This window comes from Pempheris klunzingeri, chromosome 15, assembly GCF_042242105.1.
Source record: "Pempheris klunzingeri isolate RE-2024b chromosome 15, fPemKlu1.hap1, whole genome shotgun sequence".
NCBI classification, from domain to species: Eukaryota; Metazoa; Chordata; class Actinopteri; order Acropomatiformes; family Pempheridae; genus Pempheris; species Pempheris klunzingeri.
The window spans coordinates 8,987,695-9,011,064 of NC_092026.1; the positions used below are offsets into that span (position 1 = coordinate 8,987,695).

Sequence of the window (23,370 nt, forward strand, 5' to 3'; positions counted from 1 at the left end):
GGGTTTATACCATACTATGATGCAGTCAGAAGCAGGTATAAGATGTCTCATAAGAGATAATAATGTCTTTACAGGAGAAGTTATGATACTGTCCAATAATAAACACTTCAATTGCTCTTATATCTGCTTACAACTACATTTTAGTGTTATAAGCATCATTTATTTGATTTATACAGTACTAATAACTGCTGAATCGAGGGCATGAGAGAAAGTACAGTCTTTATGCATCACAGCATGTTTTCTGGATGTTTCCATGTTTTGTTTTTTTTTTATGTCACCATGCAGTAATTTTTCACAGATGAAAGCTTGGCCACACTGCAGCTTCCTGCTCAACCTGTTTACCAAAATGTCTGCGGATGTTTGAGGTGAATTATATATATATAATTTATTTTGTCTTGTTTTTTTTAAAGGCAAGGCGAAATAAGCTGCAGTACTTTCCAGGGCCAAAGCTGCAGGTTACTGTATCTTGATCTTGGCTGCAAGGGGATAGAGGAGGAGGAGGAGGAGGAGGAGGAGGAGGAGGGGTGGGGGGTGGGGGGGTAGATGGGATGTGACACCGCCTTGCGTTGCTGACGCTTGCTATCGGGAGACATTTGGACAGCCTGTGTAATCCATATACCGAGCAACAAATGGTGCCGGAGACCTGACGCTGGGAGTTGGGAAGATGTTTCCTCCGCCTGTGAGCCATTAAAGGTCTCCTGCAGACGCTGCAGCGGGAGGACGAGCCGCGCGGTGTCATCTGTTGATCGGATTGGAGACAATTAAGCGCATTATCATGAGCCGCCGCGGTCCGACTTCCAGGTAGGTGCGAGGGGGAATAAAAACTACCACAGGAGCGTCGTTAGAGCTGCTCGGGTGCATGTAAAGGGAATTTCCGAGGTGTTTATCCGATGCAGGTATGGAGCTATTGGTATGCAGATGCAGACTTCACAGGTTGCCAGGAGACCTGCTGCTGCTGCTGCTGCTGCTGCTGCTGCTGCTGCTGCATCCGCGCCTCTCGTGCGTTATTTCCCCCATAATTGCAGGCTACAGGCCTGCACCCATCAATGGCGGGGTGATGTGTTATTCAGCCGTCAGCGTGTCGCTTCTGCTGCTTGAATTAAACCATTTCCATTAAAAAAAACAAGAAGAAGCACACAGCTCATCACATCAGCACTGCAGCTCCCTCCATTCATGGCACAAACAGACTCACCGCTGAGGGCTGCAGTCAAACTGGCCTGACTACATCCCACTTGTTGGTCCTACCAGTCACATCACCCGCTCTGTAGGTGTCAGACCTGATCCCAGACATGTTTAGACGTGAGTATGTTACTGTGAAAAAGGCACACACACCAGTCTGCCTCTGCAGGGGGTGGACAAAATAATCCAAACACCCTTGTGGAGAGAGAAAAGGACTTCAAGCAACTTAAGGATGTGCTGTTGTTATTGGGATTAATGGCAGTTAGCAGTATTTGTCAGCTGCAAAAATAGGAGGGCTGGCAATCAGCATGGTGAAGTGTGAGTTTTAAAAAGCAGCACCGCACAATTAACAGCTCCAGAGAGGCCAAATCAGGATAAAAAGCAGGTGCACCGGATAAAAGGAGAAAAAGACAAATATCAAAGAACTCAAAATTCAACGAATGATTATTTCACTATTGATTCATCTATTATTCTTCTATAAATAATTTATTTTATAAAGGTTCAAATGGACTTAAAAATATTCCTCATTATGTTTTGAGGGATGTTAGTAAATTATTTAATTTGTTCAATCAGCAGCCAAAAACCCCCAAATGTTTTAAATTTAAATTTGTTGTGAAGCTGGATCCAGTTATGGTACATTTTTGCTCCCCGTCTGACTTGAACCATCGATCAGTTCTTAAAATCATTGTCGTCTGTTGCTTCATGAACTGATTAATCTTCACAGCACAAAAACAGATAACTGCACTGACAGATGAACAAAAAATGACGACCATGTGACCTACATTCTGTTTACAGCAGTGGTTCCCAACATAAGGGTCGGGACCCCTCCACTGGGTCACAAGACATGATTAATCAGGAGGAAAAGGGGAAAAAATACTGTTCTACCACATATATTTATATTCATATGGTATATGCAGTGTTTTCTTCTGATTTTTGGTCTTTTCTTGTCTCGTTGCCAAAAACGATCCAAATGTCATCAATCAAGAGAGTTCGGAGGAGAAAATCAACATTTGGCTGAACTGATGCATAACCTGTGACGAGGGATACTGTTTTGTTTTTAGGCGGTTGGGAAGGGAAACCACTGGTGTGATGCTGCTAATTGGCACACGTCCTAATACTATCCACATTTCTAGCAGTGCTTGCAGTTGTTATTTAGTTCAAGGTCAAAGCTGATCTCCATTAAGTGAGCCTTATTTTGTCAACATGATTAAAGAGGTGAGCCGTCCACGGTGCTGAAATCCGCGTGTCTGAGTCTCAGGAGGGAGCCGTGCAGAGCTCCTCATGCTGAACGTGTGCTGTGTTTATCAGCGCTGAGCATGAGTGACGTCTGCAGTGCTCACAGGTGTGTTTTGCAGCTGAAGCTCACCTCCGAGGAGTGTTGAACGTCACCCGGGCTGTGGGAGCTGTTTGCACCTTCATATCACCGCCTGCCAGGTCCCTACCCGCCTGTGTGCCTCTGACATACATGTACTTTCATTTTTTGACTCTAACATAATCCTTTAACTGCACTCAGGAGCCTCTTCTGTCTGTCTTAGCTGCTTTGGGAGCCAATCTGCTTAAGGATATCTGTCAAGTCATGCACGTGCTCAGGGCTGTGCTCAGGCACATGTTTCCTGCTTGTTGGATGACTCTCCAGCCCTAAAAACAACACATATTCCACCAGATCTATTAGGCGCAGCCATATGTGCATTCGTTTTGATAGGTAGCACTATCACTTTTAATAGGGATCAACAGCTTTGGGGTGAGCAGGCCTCAGTGGAGCTGCTTACCAGAGCTGGTAAACGCCATATGTTTGTCCCGTCCCATGTAGACTCACCACTGCCCTCAACTCTCTCAATCCTGACCATTCTAACCGGTTTCACCGGCTTACCATGGCTTTAGCATCTGTGCAGTAAATGTAGGGCATAGCTGTTTGCTTGTCTGCCCGGTGGTTTAAACTAGCGGTCCCGAGCTGTGACTCTTAGTTGTGTTGGTTTGCTGCGCTGTGACACCATCTCTGCATGTCCACGATGAGGCTGAGATCCAGGAGTAGAGACAGAAGGGAGAGGCAATGGAAGGAAGAGGTAGGAAAAGGTTTTTTTTTTGTTTTTAAGTAATGTAGATCTCCATTTCAGGCGGAGCATTTATTTTGGCATTGAAGCAACAGCCGTGTGTTTGTCAGTATGTTTGTGCAGTGATTCATATTTGAATTTGAGCTTTTCACTTAGATGCTATCAGGATTTTTCTCACTAAAATTGGACAGTGCAAATATTGGCAAAGTAAACATTTACCGTTTTTTGGGAATACTGAAGTACCTGACTAGTGCTGGATGGGACACACAAATGTAGACAAAACAGAGTTTATTTGCAGCTTTTGTGCTCTGGTTTGTTTTGCTGAAATCTAATCTGTCTTGCAGGTGAAATTTGAGGAGAGTGAAATGATTCCAAAGTCAGGAAAATCTCCAGCAGATTCGAGGAAAAGTGTCGGCATCCATGAGTTTGCAGCACTTGCCAGATCCTCCTTGAATGGTAACTTTTTTTTTTTAACTTTTTCTGCCTTTTGTGCTCTGAATTTCTTGAATCTCAGCGTCAGACTGCGACCTCTCTCTCTCTCTGTGATTCCAGGTATCTCTCAGGCGGTGAGGGACCATGTGACGAAGCCCACCTCCCTGGCTCAGGGCCGGGTCGCCCACCTCATCGAGTGGAAAGGTTGGCCCAAACCTGCAGACCCGGCACCGGCAGCCCACTCCCACTTTAGCTCCTACTGCCATCTGACTGAAGGAGAGAAGGAGGCCCGGTTTGCTGCAGGTATTAATTTCTGTGACTTCTTGCTGAAGATACATTTTGCATCCAGCTTTTACTGAGGAACTAGCTGGTGTCTGGATGTCTGGATGTCTGTCTGTGCGGTCATGTGCATCCTCTTACTTAGCTCGGTTTAGCTGCAGCATCATCTCCTGGCCGGCTCCCACCTTCTGTCACGCACCTAATCCCCTAAAACGCCTGTATGTCAGCGGTCAGCCACGCCCACCGCGCTGTCTCTCGGGTGATGGCCAGTCTTGGCAGCAGATGGTGGCCTATTAGACATTCTCCCAGAACACTTCACTGCCCACCAATGGTACATCAGCTCCTGTTGTTTTGCTGTGACTCATCCTCTCTGGCGCCGGTGACATCGGCGTGGTTTGATCAAGAGGGAGAATGAGAGAGGGGGGGGGAGGGAAGCAGGGCACATAGTGAGTACATCATGTGTGCATCATGTGAAATATTAAGTCTGGATCACCTAAAGACACCGGCTTCGTACAATTAAAAACAGCTAGATTGTGACCAGAGCTGAGATAATTTGTCAATTCATCGATTAGTAGATCAACTAAATATTTTCATGACGATTAATCATGTAAGTCACTTTGCTGATCAAATGTGGGTTTTTTTTTCTTTGTGCTGCATTATCGTAAACTGAACATTCTTGCATGTTGGACTGATAGTCAGACAAAATGAGTCATCTGAACATGTTACGTGAGGCTTACTGTGATGAGCGTTATGCACAGGCTTCAGATACCTTAGAAACAAAGCAAATTATTTAGATTATAAAGCCCTGCTTTTGGTTCATGTCTGATATAAACAACACTGCTAGGAGGATACTGCTTAGCAGGATACAAAAGCAGCAAAAACATATTTTTGCCACAGGATTTTTTCTTATAATCTTTGCTTTTTTTAAAAAAAAAAAGATCACAGGTAGACATTCCTTCATTTTAATGGGTTATTCAGGAACCCCCTAAATAATTTGTTTATTGGGCCTGTGGTCTTGCTAGGAGTGGCTGAGCAGTTTGCCATTGCTGAGGCTAAGCTGCGTGCCTGGGCGTCTATGGATGACGACGATGAGGAAGACTCCAACGACGAGGAATCCCACACTAACGGACAGACTCACACCTTCTCTGGCCAGAGCTCAGGTATCCACAGTCGCCGCCATTTGGTTCATTTCATCTCATTTCACTCATCGTCTTCATCTCTGCGTCATCACTGACAAATCGTGTCATCTTCCCATCCCCTCCCCTCCCCTAATTATCCATCCATCCCCAGGTGTTCTGACTTTTTGCTCCTCCCTCAGACGCCACCACATCCAATCCTGCCTCTGGAGCGCCATTTCAGTCTGAGGTTGATGGCGGCGAAGCACAGCCCTCCAACAGTCCCTCGGGCAGCAGCAGCAGCAGCGGAAGCCTCCTCTGTGGTAGGCCTTCATCTCAAAATGACCCACATTCATCCCAGACCAATTCACCTACTTTACCCACCGACTGCATGAGCCCCTTCCTGGAGGAGGAAGAGGAGGAGGAGGAGGAGGAGAGGCTGGATGGTCACGAGGAGGAGCCGGCTCCTTTGCAGGAGCCGCACAGTCAGGTCTGCATCTACCACAAGCCCGAGTGGAGGCCTCGGGCCCGGAGCAGCAGGTTCGACTCCTGCTACTCCACCTCTCACTCAGAGTCCCCTGGGGAGGAGGACGAGGAGGACGAGGAGGAGGAAGGCAGCGTGTTTCATGAGGTCCGAGTGTGGCATTGCAGCCCCAGAAGCTTCTTCTCTGACCAGGCTTCCTCTGGAGTGGCGTCATTCGATGAGGAGGAGAGGGATGAAGAAGAGAAGAAGGAGGAGAAAGAGTATTTGATGTGATGTGTTGTCCATCTTTATGTCTCTTTGAGTCCGTGTTGGTTCTGGATATGACATAATCTATTCTGCTGTCACTGTTAATCTCTCTCCACCTCCTCCTCTTCTCTTTTCCTTCCTCTGATCATCTCTTCTCCACTCGCTGCCTTCTCTCTCTCATCCTCCAGGCCTTCCATGCTCACCATTTATCGCTGCTGTAAACAGTATATATAAATATATTGAAGAGTTCAACCAGAATGTAAAGCTGTTGTTCAAACTGAGTTTTGTACACTTTTGTGAAGAGTCATGTGTTGCTATTGCATTGGTTTTCTATGGATATTTTGTAGTGTTGTTTTTTCTGGGTCATGCTGTGTCATGTGGGTCGGGCTATGTTTGATACTGAATGTCTGAGTGTCCTGCATATATAAAATATGATTTTTTTTGAAAGACGACTTTGTCTTTTTTTTATCCCCCCACAAAACATACGAGGAAGAAACAAAACAAAACTTCTCTCCTTATTTTTTTTTTTTAAAGGTGTTTTTTTTTGTTGTTTTTTTTTTTTAATCATTCACTCATGTACAAAAACAATTTCATGTTCTCTGAAAAATAACAATGGCTGTTGGATTTCAAATGCATAATTCTCCTATGTACAATAGAATGTATGTAGACCTCATCCGTTTATTTTCATATGTACAAAGCATATACAGGCCAGTGCCATATAAAGGGAGATACTACAGACTTATTGCTTAACTAGATACGCTGCAAATTAGCTTGTACACTCTCTACATTTAACTCCTTAAACGTTATCTTATATGGAGAGCACTACTTCACATTCTATATGCAAACAGAAAGTTAAGACGTTAATAAATCGTTGCACAAGTGTTTACACAGACAAAAATGAGCCCGAATCGGTGTGCTGATGTGATATCACATAAGATTGGAATATGGCTCAAAATTGTTGCATGAAGCTAAAGTACTTACATCCATTTGAAAGGTCGTAACAAGGACTCAAACACACACTTTGCTCTACAACAGTTTTTGAACTTGTGGGTATCACTGTGCTTCATACAGTAGTTACATTTCTCAACATTGCATTAGAGGCCAGGCTGGATTAAGATACGTGTAACATACCACGGTGTTAATATCTACAGGCCGCATACGTGTGTGCGTGTAAGTGTGTGTGTTTGTGTGCTCTGTACAACAGTATCTTCCCCTCACTCGGCACTCAAGTGTTGCTCCGCTATCATGCTGAAAACACATTAAAACGGTAAATACACATAGCAGAAAATGTAGAGGCGGTTCAAGACAGACAGTCTGCATTGCCCTTATTGAATCAGCCCCTATAAAGCCAAACGAGGCTACATGTGCAGTAAATTATACTCATGGTAATTACAATGTGCTTCTTAGTCATTTGGAGCCCTGTACTAAGCTTGGTGGACCTTTGGAAGCTGCCTTTGTCATCGTGTTTTAGATCTTGGCTGATTTTGGAGTGTTGGGGCTGAAATGGACACCAGTATTTGGTAGTGAAATAGAAGAAATAAATACTGGTATGATATGCTATGGTACTGATATGCTGTGACATGTAACTCTGCCAAGACTGCAGAGCGCTGTAAACAATGGAGTCTGGACAAACCCATGACAACACTGTTGCTATGAAATCCCTTTTTACTGTATTATTACTGTAAATTTATTGCATATCAGTCAACATATAACCAACACCACTATATCTTAACCGTACAAGCCTTTAACCCTAAGCCCTCTGATGTATTAGTCCAGTGCAGTGAATAGGTAGTTTAAATTCATATCATTATGTGCTCATTACAATATTTTTCCATGCCTTTGTACTTCTGTGCTTTCTTCTCTATTGTTTGCTCCTTTTATTTCCCCCCTCCAGTGTTTGTGTGTGACTTATTTCTGTAACGTTTGCAGTCATGTTTTCAGGATGTTATTTTGGCATGAAGACTCCAATTATGTTTTAGAGCCTGGACCAGATTTGAGCATGGCAAGAAAAAGTGTCAAAAAGTGTCGCACGCACACACACACACACACACACACACACACACACACACACAAATACGCACACACAGGTCCACACACACAAAGGTAAAGCTGGAGATATTCTTTTTTTTCCCCTTATATATCTGAACAGACCAAACTGGTGCTGTGTTTGCAGAGTAATGCTGTTCAACTGCTCCTTCATCTTGATGAATTTGGGCACTATATGGACAATATCCCACATACAAAGTCCTGGTGCTGTAAACACTCACTAGAGTTAAAGATGTGGTTCAAACCACGGCTGAAAATAGATCCTATTGTACTATTGTACCTAAATGTACTATTTACTATTGTTATATATATATAATATAATATAACCTACAGTTCTTTTGTAATTCAGAAAGGTCATTCTTGACCTTAGAAAACAGAAAACTCCATGACAACTGAGTAAACTCCATCCGTTTATGTGATGATCAACAGCTCAAAAACAGATATTAAATGTACCTTGAGATTTGATCAGTTTTCTGTTAAAGGTGAATATTTTATATTCTATAGTTGTTAAAGGAGTACTCCACTGATTAATCATTGCACTCCTCTAACATTGTTGGACTCAGAATGGGCAGTTAGGACAATGAAATAAAATCAAAATTGATGCAGCAGAACCTGGCGCCTACATTACCCACAATGCAACTTAACCACAGACAGTTTGCACAGAGCTTCAGGTGCGTTATGCTCGTGGCAGCTATAGTAGTCCTGAACCTTTAGCCTCAAGCAGAGATGATGAGCACCTCACTTCTTTCTAACTCCACACACCCAGATTTTTACTACACTTTGAAACTTGGAGTCTTCAGACCCAAACGACGTGGACTAAAGAGGCATCATCTCAGACAATTTATCAGGTTTAACAAAAGACTTTACATAACTTTTTTCCACAGTAGAACCTCCCAAAACCTGTAAACTGAGTTTGTTGTGCAAAATCAGTCGAGTCCTCATTTAAAGATTTATGTCTGTAACAAGAATGAAAGAGCCACAGACAGGTCAGGGCAGTCAGAGAGTGGGATTTGTTGACAGTAATAAAAATATAGAATAAAACCAGCTTTATCCATAACTACACGGTGTATCCAGGCATTTTGAAACAGTTTGAAACACAACGCTCACTCTCACTCAGTCACGCCACAACAGCAACGTTAGAAACAGGGTATCTAGGCTGGACTTGGAGGTGAGAGTGACCTCTACAAATGTAAGAAATGTCAACATTCATGAGGCGACGGTATGGATCCCCTCTGATCATTCGGATTGATCCTTAGTGTGGGCGGGGCTACCCTCTCCCGCAGGTTCTGATTGGTCCTTGTTCAGAGATGGACTCCCCTGTTCTTGCTCAGTTTCGTCCGGCTCAGGAGTGTGGGTGGGGGGGTCATAGTCACAGGCCAGCTCTGATTCCTCAGTGTGGGAGGGGCTGCAGTCAAAAGTAAACTCCGATTGGTCCTCGGTGAATGAGGGGCTTTCCTGGAGCACCAAGTCCGACGACTCATTTGTGATGTCGCAGGGGCTGGTTTCAAACTGCAAATTTGATTGGTCCGAGAAGTTGACAGGGATCTCTTTGTACGGGAGATCTTTCTGGTCCTCCACGTCGGGAGGGTTGGGTTCCCTTGGCAACGAGAGACCCCTGTGGCGGATGCACAGCTTGTGTAGTTCTGTCACCTCAGATACGCTTGTGCTGTTCCCACAGTCACGGAAACTGGCCAACGGAGGGCGCACTTTTACTCCAGTCACTGTCACTGAGCCCTCTATGGCCTTACGCAGCTGGAGACACAGAGACAAAGCCAGCAGGACAAAAAAAGAGAGCCAGTAGAGGGGAGGAGGGGTAGGGAGACAGAAGGTGAGCATTAATGATACAAAAATACATTCTCATATCAGAAGCTTTAACAGCTGAAGGAAACAAACAGATGCGCACCTCTTTGAGAGAGACCACTCCAACCAGACGTCCCATGCTGGTCACATAGGCGTGATCCAGACCCAGCAGAGAGAAGATAGTGTGAGTCTGCAGAGGAGGACACATGGGTTATGGCCTGGAAACTAAGAGAGGAGCTTCATTTGTATGTTCAGGGTTATGGAAAATGTTACACAAGGATCAGAACATGATGGTTTGGCCTTTCAACATGGTCACTGTGTCAGACATGGCAAACTACACATTGGACACCAAACAACCACATATGTAATGAAATAAGTGCAATGAAATCAAATCAGTCAAGGTCACTGAAGCTGCAAAGTCAAGTTGTAATTAATTTAATACAGTGTTCCCGACCCAAGGGTGATAGTCAGATGGTTACAGGTGCAATAAAAATTAATTTTCACCTGCCCATGTTTACAGGAAGAGTGTTTACAGTTCATCCTGGCGTGTAGGCTACTATATTTCTAGATGAATTACATGCCTTGTTGACAGCAGATAAAATCAGCTGCACAGATGTTATTTGTCACACAGTTCTGTTGAATAATGCCTCTCTTGGCGCTTTCATTGTACAGAATAGAATATATAATCAGCATGTAGGTGTGTCTCTTGCAGCCATCTCGCTTGCTTGCTCTCTAAATTTGAACAATAACCTATATTTTATGTTAGCTAATGCATAAAAGAAACAATCTGCGTCAGTGTTTTACAAAAAGCTTTAGCGTAACATTGACCTTATGATATGATAATAACAAGTGCTTCACTGATAGTACGATCTGTGTGGGAAGCACACTCCCTCACACGCATTAAATATGAAAAGAACAGCTGATTTCAGTCTTAGATGGCTATGACTGTAACTATGGGTCAACGTCATGAAAAACATTGTTGAAGTTGTCAAAGAGGATGAAAGGAGGCAAAAACTCTGAGACATGCTGGTCTTTTTCTGGGGCATTGTGAGCCATCACCAATGCTGCACCATTTATAACTAAGAATAACTGCCTTGAGTACTGTGTTTGAGTACAATGTTGATGTGCTTGTACTTTTCAATTTCTGCTACTTCATACTTCTATCCACTGTAAATGCTAAACATATTGTCAGAAAAGAAAAAGTGGTAAAAGTACTTAATGGACATTATACTTTCTGAGCATTTTTGTTAAATATTTCATGGGCATCTATGGTAAAAAGCTCAACTTTGTTTCAGTGTTTGTGTGTGTTTTTATTGATATTTCACCTTATGCAGAGATGTTTGCTCCACCAGCTGGAAGGGGGCCGGATCAATCTTGCAGTTCTTGAAATCCACCGGCTCGTCGAGCTGCTGCTCCTCCCACTCTGCTATCTGCAATGAGAAGGATGATGTGACACTAAAACTTCCAGACTTTGAGGTGTAAAACTCATTTGTGTTTTATGTGTGTTATGTGTTATTTTATGATGGTGTGGGTCTCACATCTGAAGGGCTCATGCAATCTTCCACTTCAGTAGAGTCCTAAAAGACAAAATTAAGTAAGACAAACATTGAAGAGCAAAACTCAACAGCATTCTGCACACTAAACACACAAAGTGTAGCGACTCATACACATTACACAGGGAGCAGACTGACGGGATGATCTGTTGTTATCAGTGAAGTATGTAAAATACACAGCTGTAACCCAGCGAATCACTTATATCTGGAGCTTCTGGGGTAAAGGTGAGGGGGAAAGTTTGGTTTATGGGTCAAACAAGTGCACCCAGTACCCAGAAACAACAACACCAACAACAGCATTAACTTTAAGAATCAAGCGCCTTCAAATAAAACACAAAGCAAATTCTCCAAAACACACAATCACACTACCCACAACTGAAGAAGAATTAACAGCAGAGGAAGCTGATGAAACGTTTAGTTCAACACTGATGTTGGAGAGACACAGAAGCCTTAACCACTTTAAAAAACTGCCCCATCTGACACACTCTCTGACTCTCTCTCTCTCTCTCTCTCTCTCTCTCTCTGCAAAGCCACTCTACTGCTTTGGCTGGTGCACCACAAATATTTTGGTCCAGCACTCACTACGTGCGTGTCGCAAGGCAACGGTTACTAAGCAACGGTCTCTAGGCGGCAGACAATCTTACCGCCATGGAGATCCTCACTCGTTTGGGCTTGGGCTTTCTTTTTTCAGGAGAGGCCGGCCCAGCCGGGCTCTTCCAGCCGGGGAGAGAAGGTATCAACACAGCACAACATTAACACAGCATCAGCGAAACTGGACAATTTTTACGCCCTTACATGGTGTCACGGCAACATTGGATCCCAGTCTGACTTCTGCTGGGAGAAGTCTCCATGATGCGAGCACAATGTTGCTGAAAGGGTATAATTACTACACCACAGATGAAGGTGCCTATACAAGAAAGCCAATGCTACTATAACATTGGATGATAGATGCACTGCCAGAAAAAGGGGTTTTGAACATCTTATATTTTAAGATTTTTGTTCAGCACCTTAAGCCCTTATGTTTTCCCTTAAATGTCCCCTTACGTAGCTTTATGGCAGATAAAAATAATTTTAATCACCACTGTCTGACAGTATCACATACTATTAAATCAGCTTGTGCCAGGCGTTTATTGAAGCTGCTGTAAGTCTGTGGTTCCCAAAGTGATGCTGCAGCAGAGCCATCGCTTTTGGTTTCTTTTATTGTTTGAGAAAAGAGCGGCTAGCGTGGCTGTAGAGTCTCAGTGTTGTTCATTAATACAAAAGAAACTAATGAGGAACATAGTTTCTATCTATATCGTGCTCTTGATAATGTTATTTCATGTGTTTGGGGACTGACTCAATAGGCCTTTTTCACAGCAGACATTCTGACTTGTCACAACAGGAAAAGCACAGGTGTCAAATCAATCAATCAAATCAATGAGGGCTGGATTCCATTTAGCTGCTTTAGTTTCTGGGTACTGGAATTGTGCGTGCTGGCTCTTTGTCACAGCTTACTAGGACAGAGCCATCATTAATGTTAGTAGTAACACCTGTGTCTGCAGTGAGAAAGACCTGTTACTGGTAACTGGTTGATAAAAATTTGTGGGATGAGGGTTGTTTAAAATTATTTTGGCACAACAGGGAAAGTTTGGGAACCACAAGCTCTATGATATTTCCACTGAGTGAAATATTTAAACCCACAACTCAGTGTTCTTGACTGCATCACTCCATCACTGTTTATACACACACCCCAAAATTGATCCCGACATATTTGGTATCTCCGTAAACCTTAAGATCTCTGCTAGAATTAAAGGTCTGTGGGTTTGATCAATATTTCAGGGGTTTAAGATAGACAAAACACTTTTTTTAAACACAGTACATGACATCAATCCGTGTTGCTTAAAGTGTAACCACAAATGCTCAAATGTAGGATGTTCAAAAGCGTTTGACTGGCAGCGAGTGTGTTGTGTAGTGAGGGGGCAATGACTCACAGCGGTTTTAAAACAAAGCTCCACGACCACAGCATGAGTTCACACAGGAGGACCCTGCTGCCTGTGGGTGGATCCTGCCCGTCAGCAGGAGGAGGAAGAGGAGGAGGTGGACGGCATATGTGTGGACTCAGAGAGAGCACACACTCCCAGGCATACGATCACATTCATGCGGCACACTCGCACCCTCGCATATATTAATATATTAGATCCTTCTCTATTTCTCACCTCCAGCAGCTCCTTGTCTTGGTCAGCACAGGAGAGGGTCTGAGAGCCTCAGAGAGAAAACAAAAATCAATTTTTACTCCATTTAGTTTTAAAATCTGACATTTTAATTTCAATCAGTTAGTTATCTTAATCCAACGAAAGCAATGTGTGTTTTGGTGTGTGTGTTTTCACAGTGGTGTAAAGTACGTACTATTTGGCGTCTCTGTGTCGCTGATGGCAGACACAGTTTTCAAGGCAGATTTCAGAGGAAGTTGAACATTGGAAACCACTGGGCTGAAGGAGGAAGACTCCTCTGTGGAGATCTACATGGAAAATGTATTAACAGACGGAGCCAGACACAGGCACACACATACACACACACACACACAAACAAACACACACACACACACACACACAAGACAAATGCGAGCACACGAGCACATGCACATAAACAGGACAGCACAGGTAAGGGCACAGACGACAGAGACACAGAGGACATGTGTTAATTTAAATGTGGAAATAAAGCACATTTATACAGTTTGTCAACACTTACCACAACAGCGGGCCATCTGTGCCTTTACCTACTGCTACATGCTTCACACATGCTGTGTCTGATCCACTTTTAGTCTAACACTACAACCCAACCCAAGCCAGACTTCGAAACCCAGCCCAGCCCTGGCGCCCCCGGACGCCTCACACCTGTTGCGTGCTCACCAGGAAGCGGACCGCTTGGCGAGCATTAGCGTTGGTCGAGGCGTTGATGTGGGTGTGGGAGCAAGGGGAGCTGGGTGTGCTGTCGGTGGTCAGGCTGGGCAGATGATCTTGGGTGCCGTTGTCCTGCGCCAGCTGACGAAGGTACTCCAGCCTCCGCTGGCGTCCCAGCTGAAGAGAGAGCAGAGACTGGAGCTGCAGTCGCTCTATGGAGCCCAGCAGGATCATGGAGTCTGAAGAAGGAAAGAAAGAATGAGGTGACTGGAAATTAGATAAAAGTGATGATGCAGATAAAGCTCCCAGAGGTAAAAGGGAAACATAAAATAACTTTTATGAACACATTGTGTCAGCAAACGTTAAAAAAAATTCAATTTCAGTAGGCCCCATTAAATTTGCACCATTGCCAGTTCTTTTCACTGTCCTGAAGGTATTATGTCGGCACTGACCTCTGGATTCAACCAGCGCCAATGTTTTGAGCTGACCAGTCAGCAGCATCTCCTGCAGGTCTCGATAGGAAGAGTTCAGAGTGATGAAGCGCACGTCCCTGACCATGATGTCCTCCACACGGATATTATACTTCCTGAAACATGGAAGAGGATATATGTTACGTGATGAGAGATGGAGCAGGGAGATGTGGGAACAAGAGAGGGAGGGAAATGAAAGGCAAGAGAGGGAGAGAGGAGTAAACAAATGAGGGCAGAGAATCACTTGAAAGAGACTTTAAAAAATAAAGAAACAAAGGACATCTCCATCCTCAGCATCCGTTAAAAACAAGCAGGTGTGTAATGCAAGCCGTGAACACAACGACTCACTCGTGATGGCCCATGCCCAGTTCAGGCAGATATGGAAGTTTCTTGATGCGGATGATGGAGTCGTACAGCGATGGCTGGAGGGACTGGGCCACGGCGTTGGCCAGGATCACAGCGATCATCACCGGCAGGATGTGGGAGATCTGACCAGTCAGCTCAAACACTATGACCGCTGTGGATACAGTGTGGGTGACTGCTCCAGACAACGCTGCAGCACCTGTGTAGGATGGAAGTGAATTAAAGAAAAACCTATGTCAGTCTAGCCTCTTTACAGCCATTCACATACGGTTACTGCAAAGGGATTAATTGGCCAGTTTTAAAAGGAATTAAAAGTCACATTGTGTAAAAATAAATGTGTTGCTGTTAATCAGAGAAGAGCGTACTGCAACACAGCAAAGAGTTTCTGCAGGATGTCATTCTAATTCATAACATTTAACACCATCCTGTCACAATAACCAATGAGTCACGGCTGCTGCAATTTTGTATTCAAGGATCTTTTTTAATTCCCGGCCAAAATGTAGTGTTCAACTTCAGTAGATCAGTTAAATTCTATAAGCTGGTATGAAGTACTGTGATATCAGTCACAAAAGTGGCCTGAAAATTGGTTATTAAGGCAAATTAGATACAAAATCATGAATTAAAGTATAGTTTGTAAAAGAATAAACAGATTTAGAACAACTCACCCACTACTGCATAACCACCAGGAACTATGGGATACACGCTGCCGTCAGCATGTATGCCATCAGGAAACATGGCTGCCATGATCTCTCCAACAAGTCTCCCAAATCCTGCGCCTGTCCGTCACACACAGATATATAATTATTTTAAGTGGACTTACCCCTGCAGGAGAAAAACGGAAACACAGATTTTATTCACCAATAAGAAAAACTGGCATGAAGGCGCCGCATGGAACAGGCATGGTGGTCGCCACAGCGGACATCCAGAACTGAAACAGAGAGACCAGAGTGTGTCAGAAAATCAGAAAAAGTAATCAGATGCCACATGTGTTCTGGACAAGTGTGGAAAGCCTACCTTCATAATGATGAAGAGGATGAGTGTGATGAAGACGTTGACCTGGGGGTGCTTCCAGGCGTGGTGGTGGCTGATGTAGTCGAATTCCTCCGCCACGCCGTGACGGCACCACGTGCGGTTGTCAAACAGTGCGACCAGAGACTCGTGCTGCGTCAGCTGACAGGTTGACATAAGAAACAAGCCTTCAGAGCGTCTGATTCTCATCACCCCCCCCTCCCATACCTGACAGACATGTTTAGGAGGCCATGATGGTGACACAAGGTCACAGAGACGGCTGCATTTCATACTCCTGGTTGATGTTTCAACAATGTTTTACCGTTGCCACCAGAAATTTTGGTGGCCAGATAGGGCCCCTGAAAATCTTGTGGCGGCACACTAAACCCACCCACAAACCTGCACAAAAGCTCAAACTATATTTCACTTTGTTACATTTTTGCACAGATACTACACTGCTGCATCTAACAAGCTTTGTATTTAGCAACTCTTAACATTCATCAATTGAGATGCATGGATAGAAAAGCCTAAATATAATACTTTAAAGTGATCTATATCAGGATACATGACTGCTATCAGATAAGAGCAGCACAAACGGACACAGAACCTGCCACCCACTCTCCCTTCATTTAAAATTACCATCAATAACCTAACAGCAGTCAAGAGATGCCTCCGTACTGTCATAAGAGTGCGAAAGTATTTTCTCACCTGTCCTGCCATGAACTGCCCGAAGCCCGGAGGGAACGTGAGTGTGGAGACCAGCAGGGTGACGAGTGCAGGATACACCAGACGCCTGACAGGAAGAGATGGACTGTGGGGTCATTAATGGGTGTCCCTGTCACACTGTATGTGCATACTTGATGTCTGGTGAGGTTGGAAGAACTATAAAAAGCTCCCTGTGATGTGTGACTCTGACCCAATTCATACAAGGACTTTACCTACATTTCCCAACACTACATTAACATTGTGACAGTCAATTTTAAACAGAAGTTTAGGGTCATATGAGCAGGATTTTGATCCTTCTTGGGTTTATTCAAAGTTTAAATAATCAAAATGTGGCTTTTCTGGGTGCATCTTGAACATTTACTTGGATTTAGGAAAATATGCTTCTTTACCTTTGTTGCCATGAGAAGATCGATACCTCTCATATGTCTGTCTGTTAAATATGAATCTACAGCCAGCAGCTAGTCAGCTTAGCTTTGCACAAAGACTGGAAACAGGAGGAAACAGCTCTGTCCAAACACAAGAAAACCCACCTACCAGCAGCTCTAAAGCCAAGTAATTAAGACACTGTATCTTGTTTGGTTTGTTTGTACAAAAACCAAAGTGTGACAATGACAAGTTGTGGTTTTACAATGATTATGTGAGTTATAACCACCATACATAATAAAGCACAATTTGTTGTTGTACCAGTTGTATACTCACTTCCTCAGCAAGAATTTGTTAATAGTCTTCTGCTTCCTCATGCACTCCACAATTAGCCGGTTCAGGTAGACAAAGAGAGCACCACCAAAACCACAGGCGATCCTGCAAACAGACAAAGACACACCTCTTTGGTCTGCTGAAGGTGAAACTGAAGAGCATTTTGGGATGAAACAAAACCAGCAACACTGAGAGGAATCACACTGCCACAGAAACACACCCACAGTTTTACTGCGCCTGCTTAATTCAGTCACTTTGAGAGGAAGCCAACCAATGTTAATTTATTGTTTTTTCCCTATTAAAACACTTTGGCATTGAACAAATCAAATTTGACACATGATGATCTCAATACAAACTCTACTTGCAATCACCAGACTAAAAAGTTAATTTCATGCCCCGTTCATTGAATACAAATCACCATTCAGACTCCTCAACAGAAATGTGAATGTGACTACGTGGGGACCACAGAGAGAGACAGAGGCTGACTGAGAGCTCAGATCTCCTCGGCCCCAAACTGCTCTGGGATCAGGACTCTTGTTTAATGTGGCGTTGGTGCAGAGAAACACACTCACCCAAGGATGGCGAACGCAGGCAGCTCTTGAAGGTCAAACGGGAAGTCCAGACGGAAACGGGTCTTAAAGAGAGCAGTGATGGTCTCTGAGGAAAAAGAGGATTGTTCTCACTCCGTGTAGACTGTAAATGTACATCTATTAAACTGACTTTCATCTTGACACTAAATATAAAATAAAGATATTGAAAAAACTGCTTATGAATACAGAATTGCATATTCTGTAATGCAGAACACTGTGATAATTGCAGGAAATTTCATACACACGGGGGCTTTGAATAACAATAATACGCACAAACAAAGAAAACTGCTGTTAAAAAGGTGCATTGAGGACTTTTACCTTCCTCCTGGTTCCACACTGCCAGCACTCTGAATATAAAGGCACTGAAGGTGGCAGCAAAGAAGCCCCTCCAGTAGTTCCTCACCGCAAAAAACGTTGAAGTGACCTCAATACTAAACAGCACCCCTGCACCACACAAAAATAAACACACTCCCATTTCTTTATATAATCTTAGTGAAATATCATAGACATATATCTCAGAACTTAGTCAGTGGCAGTCTAATGGCTTCCTTACGGCCCCTGAAACCTAAACTGTTTACAGCCCACCCAACAACACGAGTTTCTGGATTGAAAAACAAAATTTTGCATCAATCTTATTACAATATGACCTCATGTTGCCGTTACACGATAGGTCTATAAATGGAAAATATTTATCCTGCAGGGAGCATAAACGTACTAGTTAATTCCAGTGCAATCTTTCCACTAGATTTTGGCATTTTTACAACATGAAAATCCATCGTAATGTTGGCTCTGGAGGAGTGAAGATCAGGCTCCAGAACAGCTACTTGTGGTTTTTGTCAATTAGGATTCATCTCCTGAAGACCACAGATCACCACCACAAATTAGTTTGTTTTCTTAATATCTCGACATGGATCTAAGTTCGGATGAAGGGTTCATTTTAACTGACACTGGCACCAGAGGAAAGGTCAGAGTGTCACCTAAAGCAATGTGAAACATCCTTTGACGTGATTATAGAGACACAGCATGTTGCTCTGAATCAGAGACTTAGATGGTTGGAGTGACCAAGATTGGCACCCGCTCTCCTGCTAGCAGGGTAAATATTCCCCTCATCTAATTAGCTCCCGTAATTATGTACCATAATTAGATACCATTCAATCAGAGGCTGCCGCCATGTTGTCTTACCTCCAATAGGAGCAGCGAAGCAGCAGCCCACACCCACTGCACAGGCAGCCGACAGCATCTCTGTGTTCCTCAGCTCGTTCTGTCCACACACACACACGCACACAGAGCCATGCATTCAAGAAAATACACGCACACTCAAATCCCAACAGGTGCACATGTACATGCAAAGGCCACAAACACACACTGTACAACTAATGCATTTCTAGTGTAACAAAGTCACCAACTGTTCACAAATGCCACAGTTTTACTGTAGAGCTGCTGCTGCATCTGTTCACATTCGATGAGGCTACATATGTGCGGTGGGATACTGAGGGCCATAATTGAAAATCCAGGATTGAGTGTTGAAATCATGGAATGAGATGTTTGTACAGAAGCAAAGGCAGCACAGATCGATGCCTCGCTGTGACGGTTCACTGAACAGAATCAAAAAGCGCACACAGATGGAAAGGCATCAATCTATCTGAGCTTCTGAAATGGACAGCATGGATTATTAATGTTGATGGAACTGGCAAAAAAAGAATCTATCTGACTCGTGCATTCATACCTTGCTTCCCTCAAAGGGCTCTTCCTTTAGCATTGAAAGTACAAAAAAAAACAGAAGACAGAAATAAGTGTGAGTGCGTTCTGTGCGAGTGTAGAGGTTACCTTTTATTTCTGCTCCTGGAGGACATCCAACTTATTATCCAAACCACACAAAATCAAACAAGCGGAGAATGAGCTTCAGCAAACACAGTCTTGATTCCACAGTGAACTGAATTAACATTTTCCCAGACTGATTATGTTTAATGGCCACACAGTCGACCCCTGGACTATGTCAGTCTTTTCTAACTGTGCTGACAGGAGTTTTTCTTCCTCCACATCACTGCAGTCTATCTTCCTTTGTACCGGGGGTGATGCCGGTGCTGTTGGTACATGCTGAGGTGAAGCACAGCACACTGTCCAGGGTGGGGTTTCACATGAGTGGAGGTGAGTGTGTGTCCTGGGGAGCGGCAGAAATTCAAGCAAACATTAAAGACTTTTAAAAAAGCAACTGTGATTGTGTATTTTTCTCGCATCTTCACACTTCATTTGGACCAAAGGAAAAGCCACAACGATGAAGAAAAATCCTTTTATGTGGGTGAATGTTGCCTGTCCTCACATTTATCAGCCTCAGGTTTAAAAAAAAAAAGAAGAAGCTGTCATTACACATTTTTTCTATTATCCTCACAACAACTGATTTAACACAAAGAAAGAGTTGTCATGTTGAGATACAGTATTTCCAACCACAATTCATTTCCACTGCAAAAATGTTTTCTCAGCTACATAAATCGTCGGTAGTAAACGTCGTGCTTTGAGTTCCTCCAGGTCAAAGGAGAGACTCTCTTCCAAGAAACCATCATTTATAAAGCATAAATGGAGCAGTGGTGGCCTGGAGCTTAGAGAAGTGATGGTTCCCTGAAGGTGGCCCTTAACTCTCAACAGCAGCTGCTCTGCGTTTGGGCAGCTTAGTGCTGTGAATGTGTGTCAATAGGGCGATCCTGAAAAAGATCGCTTCGGTCATATCACAACTTCCCTAAATAGATAAAGGTTAAAAAAAGAAAAAGCTGCATTTAGGCATCCTGTTGATTGGGTGCAACGATATGTTTTATAGAAGTTTTATTGCATGCCTTTACCTCACGTCTCACCCTCCCTGTTTCTTGTCTTTCTATGTACTTACCTAAAGTGCCTTAACAAATCTTTAAGAAAAAAAAGTTAGGAACAAGTTCACCCTGTGCTGTAATTCTGGAAAATCATGACGCACAAGATTATAGTGAAGTGGCAACACAAAAAGTGTGCAAACACTGACCAGAGCTGTATCGCAGTACTGTAACTACTGTAAGTAGATCCATCCTCTAATGCACATGAAAGTGATTTTAATCATCTCCATCATCTCACTCTCAGATATGAAACCAAATGTCCTAAAATGATTAACTGTTCCTTTGAAGCTGCAGTCTGTGATGTGATCTTGGATTTATTGTTGATCTGCAGTGTCAACGGGACAAATGACCCTATAAACATCATCATTATTTCTAAATATTTAGAGCACCTACTGCTATAAATATACAGTACACAGTTTTGAGTATTTCACCACTTTTCATCATACACAAGAACAAAATAATTATGTGTTAATTAGGAATGAAAATGAATGATTTAATCACTAGGAGAACACATTTAGTTAATGGTGAGGAACAACTGATGAGCAAGTTTGAATTTGTGCATCAGTGTGTCTGGAGATGTTATCACCCTCACCATGAAAATCCCACCGAAAAGAGCAGCCATGACTTTGCTCAGGAGAGCGGCGCAGAGACTGGCAACATGAACGAAGGGTCCCTGAGAGGGAGGATGGAGAGAGATGAGGGTGTTAGTAGACAGGATATGACTGAAAGCACTCATTTTAGCACTGAGCAGAGCGTGCTGCACTCGAGTTCAGGGGCATTATTCAGACACCGTGTGCGATTAAACCCTGCTCAGATTCAGATTCAAACAACTTTATGACATCCAAAATGGGAAATCCAAGTGTTATTAGCAGTAAATCAATCTTTTTTATTTTTGCAGCCATGAAACTAGATAAAGAGAGGTTATCATTTCCTCTGGATGGGAAACTTCGAAGACTGTCCAGCAATCTGTTGTGAGCAATTTATACAGCAAAGAAGTGTGCTGGGATGAGATGAAGGAGAAATAAACCCTTTACCTCCTTCCCCAGAGGCATCCCGCTGCCCAGGGCACATGTCAGGCCGATGACTTTGGCCACAAATGTCTTAAAAGTCAGGTACTCCTTCAGGACCACCCCCCTGAGTATCGTCTTCATCTCAGGAATACCTGAGCCTGGGAAATGAAAGGAAAGAGATGCCAGGTGGGATGATGGAGTGGAGGGAGAAGATGAGTTGAAATAAAGCAATTACAGAGGGAGGGATGAGGAGAAAGAATGAAGAGCAGAGGGGGCGGGCGAGGGGGTAAAGCTCATTGATATTCATATCGTTTTCTGTATGCGCATCGCATCAGAGGTATATTTTATGGATTTCCTGCAGACGTAACCTCTGAGAGACGTACAGCACATGTCCTTGGAAGCCTTATGGTGCATTATAGAGCCAATTACATTATTCAAACAGAGAAATGTGACCATGAATTAGACATATGAATACAAATGTTTATGCATAGATTGTGTATATTGCGCAAATGTGTGTGTCTTACCCACAGCCTGAGGCGCCAGTATCTGTGTGAACCCTGCTGAGAAAGTGATGAGCACTACAGGGTAGGTGACCCACGCGATGTACTGCAGAAGCATGTTACTGTCCAGTCCACCGTACATCCACTTCTGTGCTGCACACACACACACACACACACACACGTACTTTCCTCTCAGTATAATGCTGTAGAGAACTAAAACATTTCACTGCCAGTTTCCTCCTCTATTAAGATTTATCAGTTGTGAACAGATTCACCTGATTACCCTCCTCTTCATTACCTCCCTCTGACCTTCCATTTATGCTTCTTTTCCCATCCCGGCCTTATTCATGCATTTTTCTTCAAGTACCAGCTCAGCGGCCCCCTCATTCATCACTTAGCTCTCTTATTATCAAACTTACCATTTCATAATACACACTAGAGGAAGCGTGTCTTAGATCTATGGAGATATTTACGTCCACAGATGCATCCTTTTTCTCTCCATTTATGCTCTCTCTCCTCATTAAGCTGGGATTTTTTTACACATAAAAGGCTTATACATGGATAAAAGCACCTCCTTAAGGTCGATGGAGGAGGAAGGAGGAAGTTACTCAGACCTTTTATTAAAGTAAAAGTAATAAATGCAACAATGGGAAATAACTCTATGACATCTAAAAGTCCCGCATTCAAAAAAACCTATATTAGTAAATAAAAGTACAAAAGTATCATCCAGAAGGAACTTATAGTATCAAAAGTAAAAGTATGCATCTCTTTACACAAAAATGGCCTCAGTGGCCGATGTTTTATCATCATATTATGATGATATATTATTATTACTTTATTAGATTGCTGATGTTGCTGATGCAACAATATGTAAATAGCTACTTTTAGCTATCCTATGTACAGGTAGGAAGTTTACTTGCCCAACCTAGAGGACTGGCCCCTCCAAAGGGTGACAAGATGAATTTGAGGAATCATCAGATTATTCACGAGACATGAAAGAATAAAAAAAAGGTCTGTTGCACACATTTGTATTCATGTTCCTTTGTTTCTCTAATCTTTGCTTTTATGAGAAATATGATAATTTT

General features: G+C 43.2%; 3 protein-coding genes across 3 annotated transcripts in view; 1 reads left to right on the forward strand and 2 right to left on the reverse strand.

Annotated features, from left to right (window-relative positions):
- The window catches only part of LOC139214322 (bcl-2-related ovarian killer protein homolog B-like), a 130,010-nt gene that overhangs the window by 84,397 nt on the left and 22,243 nt on the right, over positions 1–23,370 (reverse strand). The gene's annotated exons all lie outside the window — the stretch shown is intronic.
- fam131aa (family with sequence similarity 131 member Aa) lies at positions 3,180–5,813 on the forward strand. The gene is made up of 5 exons (XM_070845779.1): positions 3,180–3,242; positions 3,575–3,686; positions 3,783–3,965; positions 4,964–5,101; positions 5,260–5,813. Exons 1-5 carry the CDS (start codon positions 3,180–3,182, stop codon positions 5,811–5,813), a joined length of 1,050 nt encoding a protein of 349 aa, XP_070701880.1.
- Positions 8,729–23,370, reverse strand: part of clcn2a (chloride channel, voltage-sensitive 2a) — a 32,311-nt gene continuing 17,669 nt past the window's right edge. Inside the window, exons 4-25 of the mRNA XM_070844478.1 lie at positions 22,310–22,438; positions 21,810–21,943; positions 21,368–21,448; positions 19,644–19,667; positions 19,100–19,178; positions 18,236–18,361; positions 17,900–17,984; positions 17,331–17,432; positions 16,614–16,716; positions 15,912–16,067; positions 15,756–15,825; positions 15,563–15,673; positions 14,883–15,096; positions 14,517–14,650; positions 14,059–14,303; positions 13,571–13,682; positions 13,381–13,427; positions 11,830–11,898; positions 11,171–11,209; positions 10,958–11,062; positions 9,736–9,822; positions 8,729–9,584 (exon numbers count right to left, since the gene is read on the reverse strand). Coding sequence (XP_070700579.1) covers positions 9,069–9,584; positions 9,736–9,822; positions 10,958–11,062; positions 11,171–11,209; positions 11,830–11,898; positions 13,381–13,427; positions 13,571–13,682; positions 14,059–14,303; positions 14,517–14,650; positions 14,883–15,096; positions 15,563–15,673; positions 15,756–15,825; positions 15,912–16,067; positions 16,614–16,716; positions 17,331–17,432; positions 17,900–17,984; positions 18,236–18,361; positions 19,100–19,178; positions 19,644–19,667; positions 21,368–21,448; positions 21,810–21,943; positions 22,310–22,438 — 2,768 coding nt within the window. The 3' untranslated portion in view covers positions 8,729–9,068. The remainder of the gene's footprint in view (positions 9,585–9,735; positions 9,823–10,957; positions 11,063–11,170; positions 11,210–11,829; positions 11,899–13,380; positions 13,428–13,570; positions 13,683–14,058; positions 14,304–14,516; positions 14,651–14,882; positions 15,097–15,562; positions 15,674–15,755; positions 15,826–15,911; positions 16,068–16,613; positions 16,717–17,330; positions 17,433–17,899; positions 17,985–18,235; positions 18,362–19,099; positions 19,179–19,643; positions 19,668–21,367; positions 21,449–21,809; positions 21,944–22,309; positions 22,439–23,370) is intronic.

Coding starts and splice junctions, on each gene's coding strand:
- fam131aa (XM_070845779.1), top strand. CDS start 3,180: ATGTCCACGATGAGGCTGAGATCCAGGAGTAGAGACAGAAGGGAGAGG. Junction 3,243..3,574: donor AGAGGCAATGGAAGGAAGAG/GTAGGAAAAGGT, acceptor TCTGTCTTGCAG/GTGAAATTTGAGGAGAGTGA. Junction 3,966..4,963: donor GGAGGCCCGGTTTGCTGCAG/GTATTAATTTCT, acceptor TGGTCTTGCTAG/GAGTGGCTGAGCAGTTTGCC.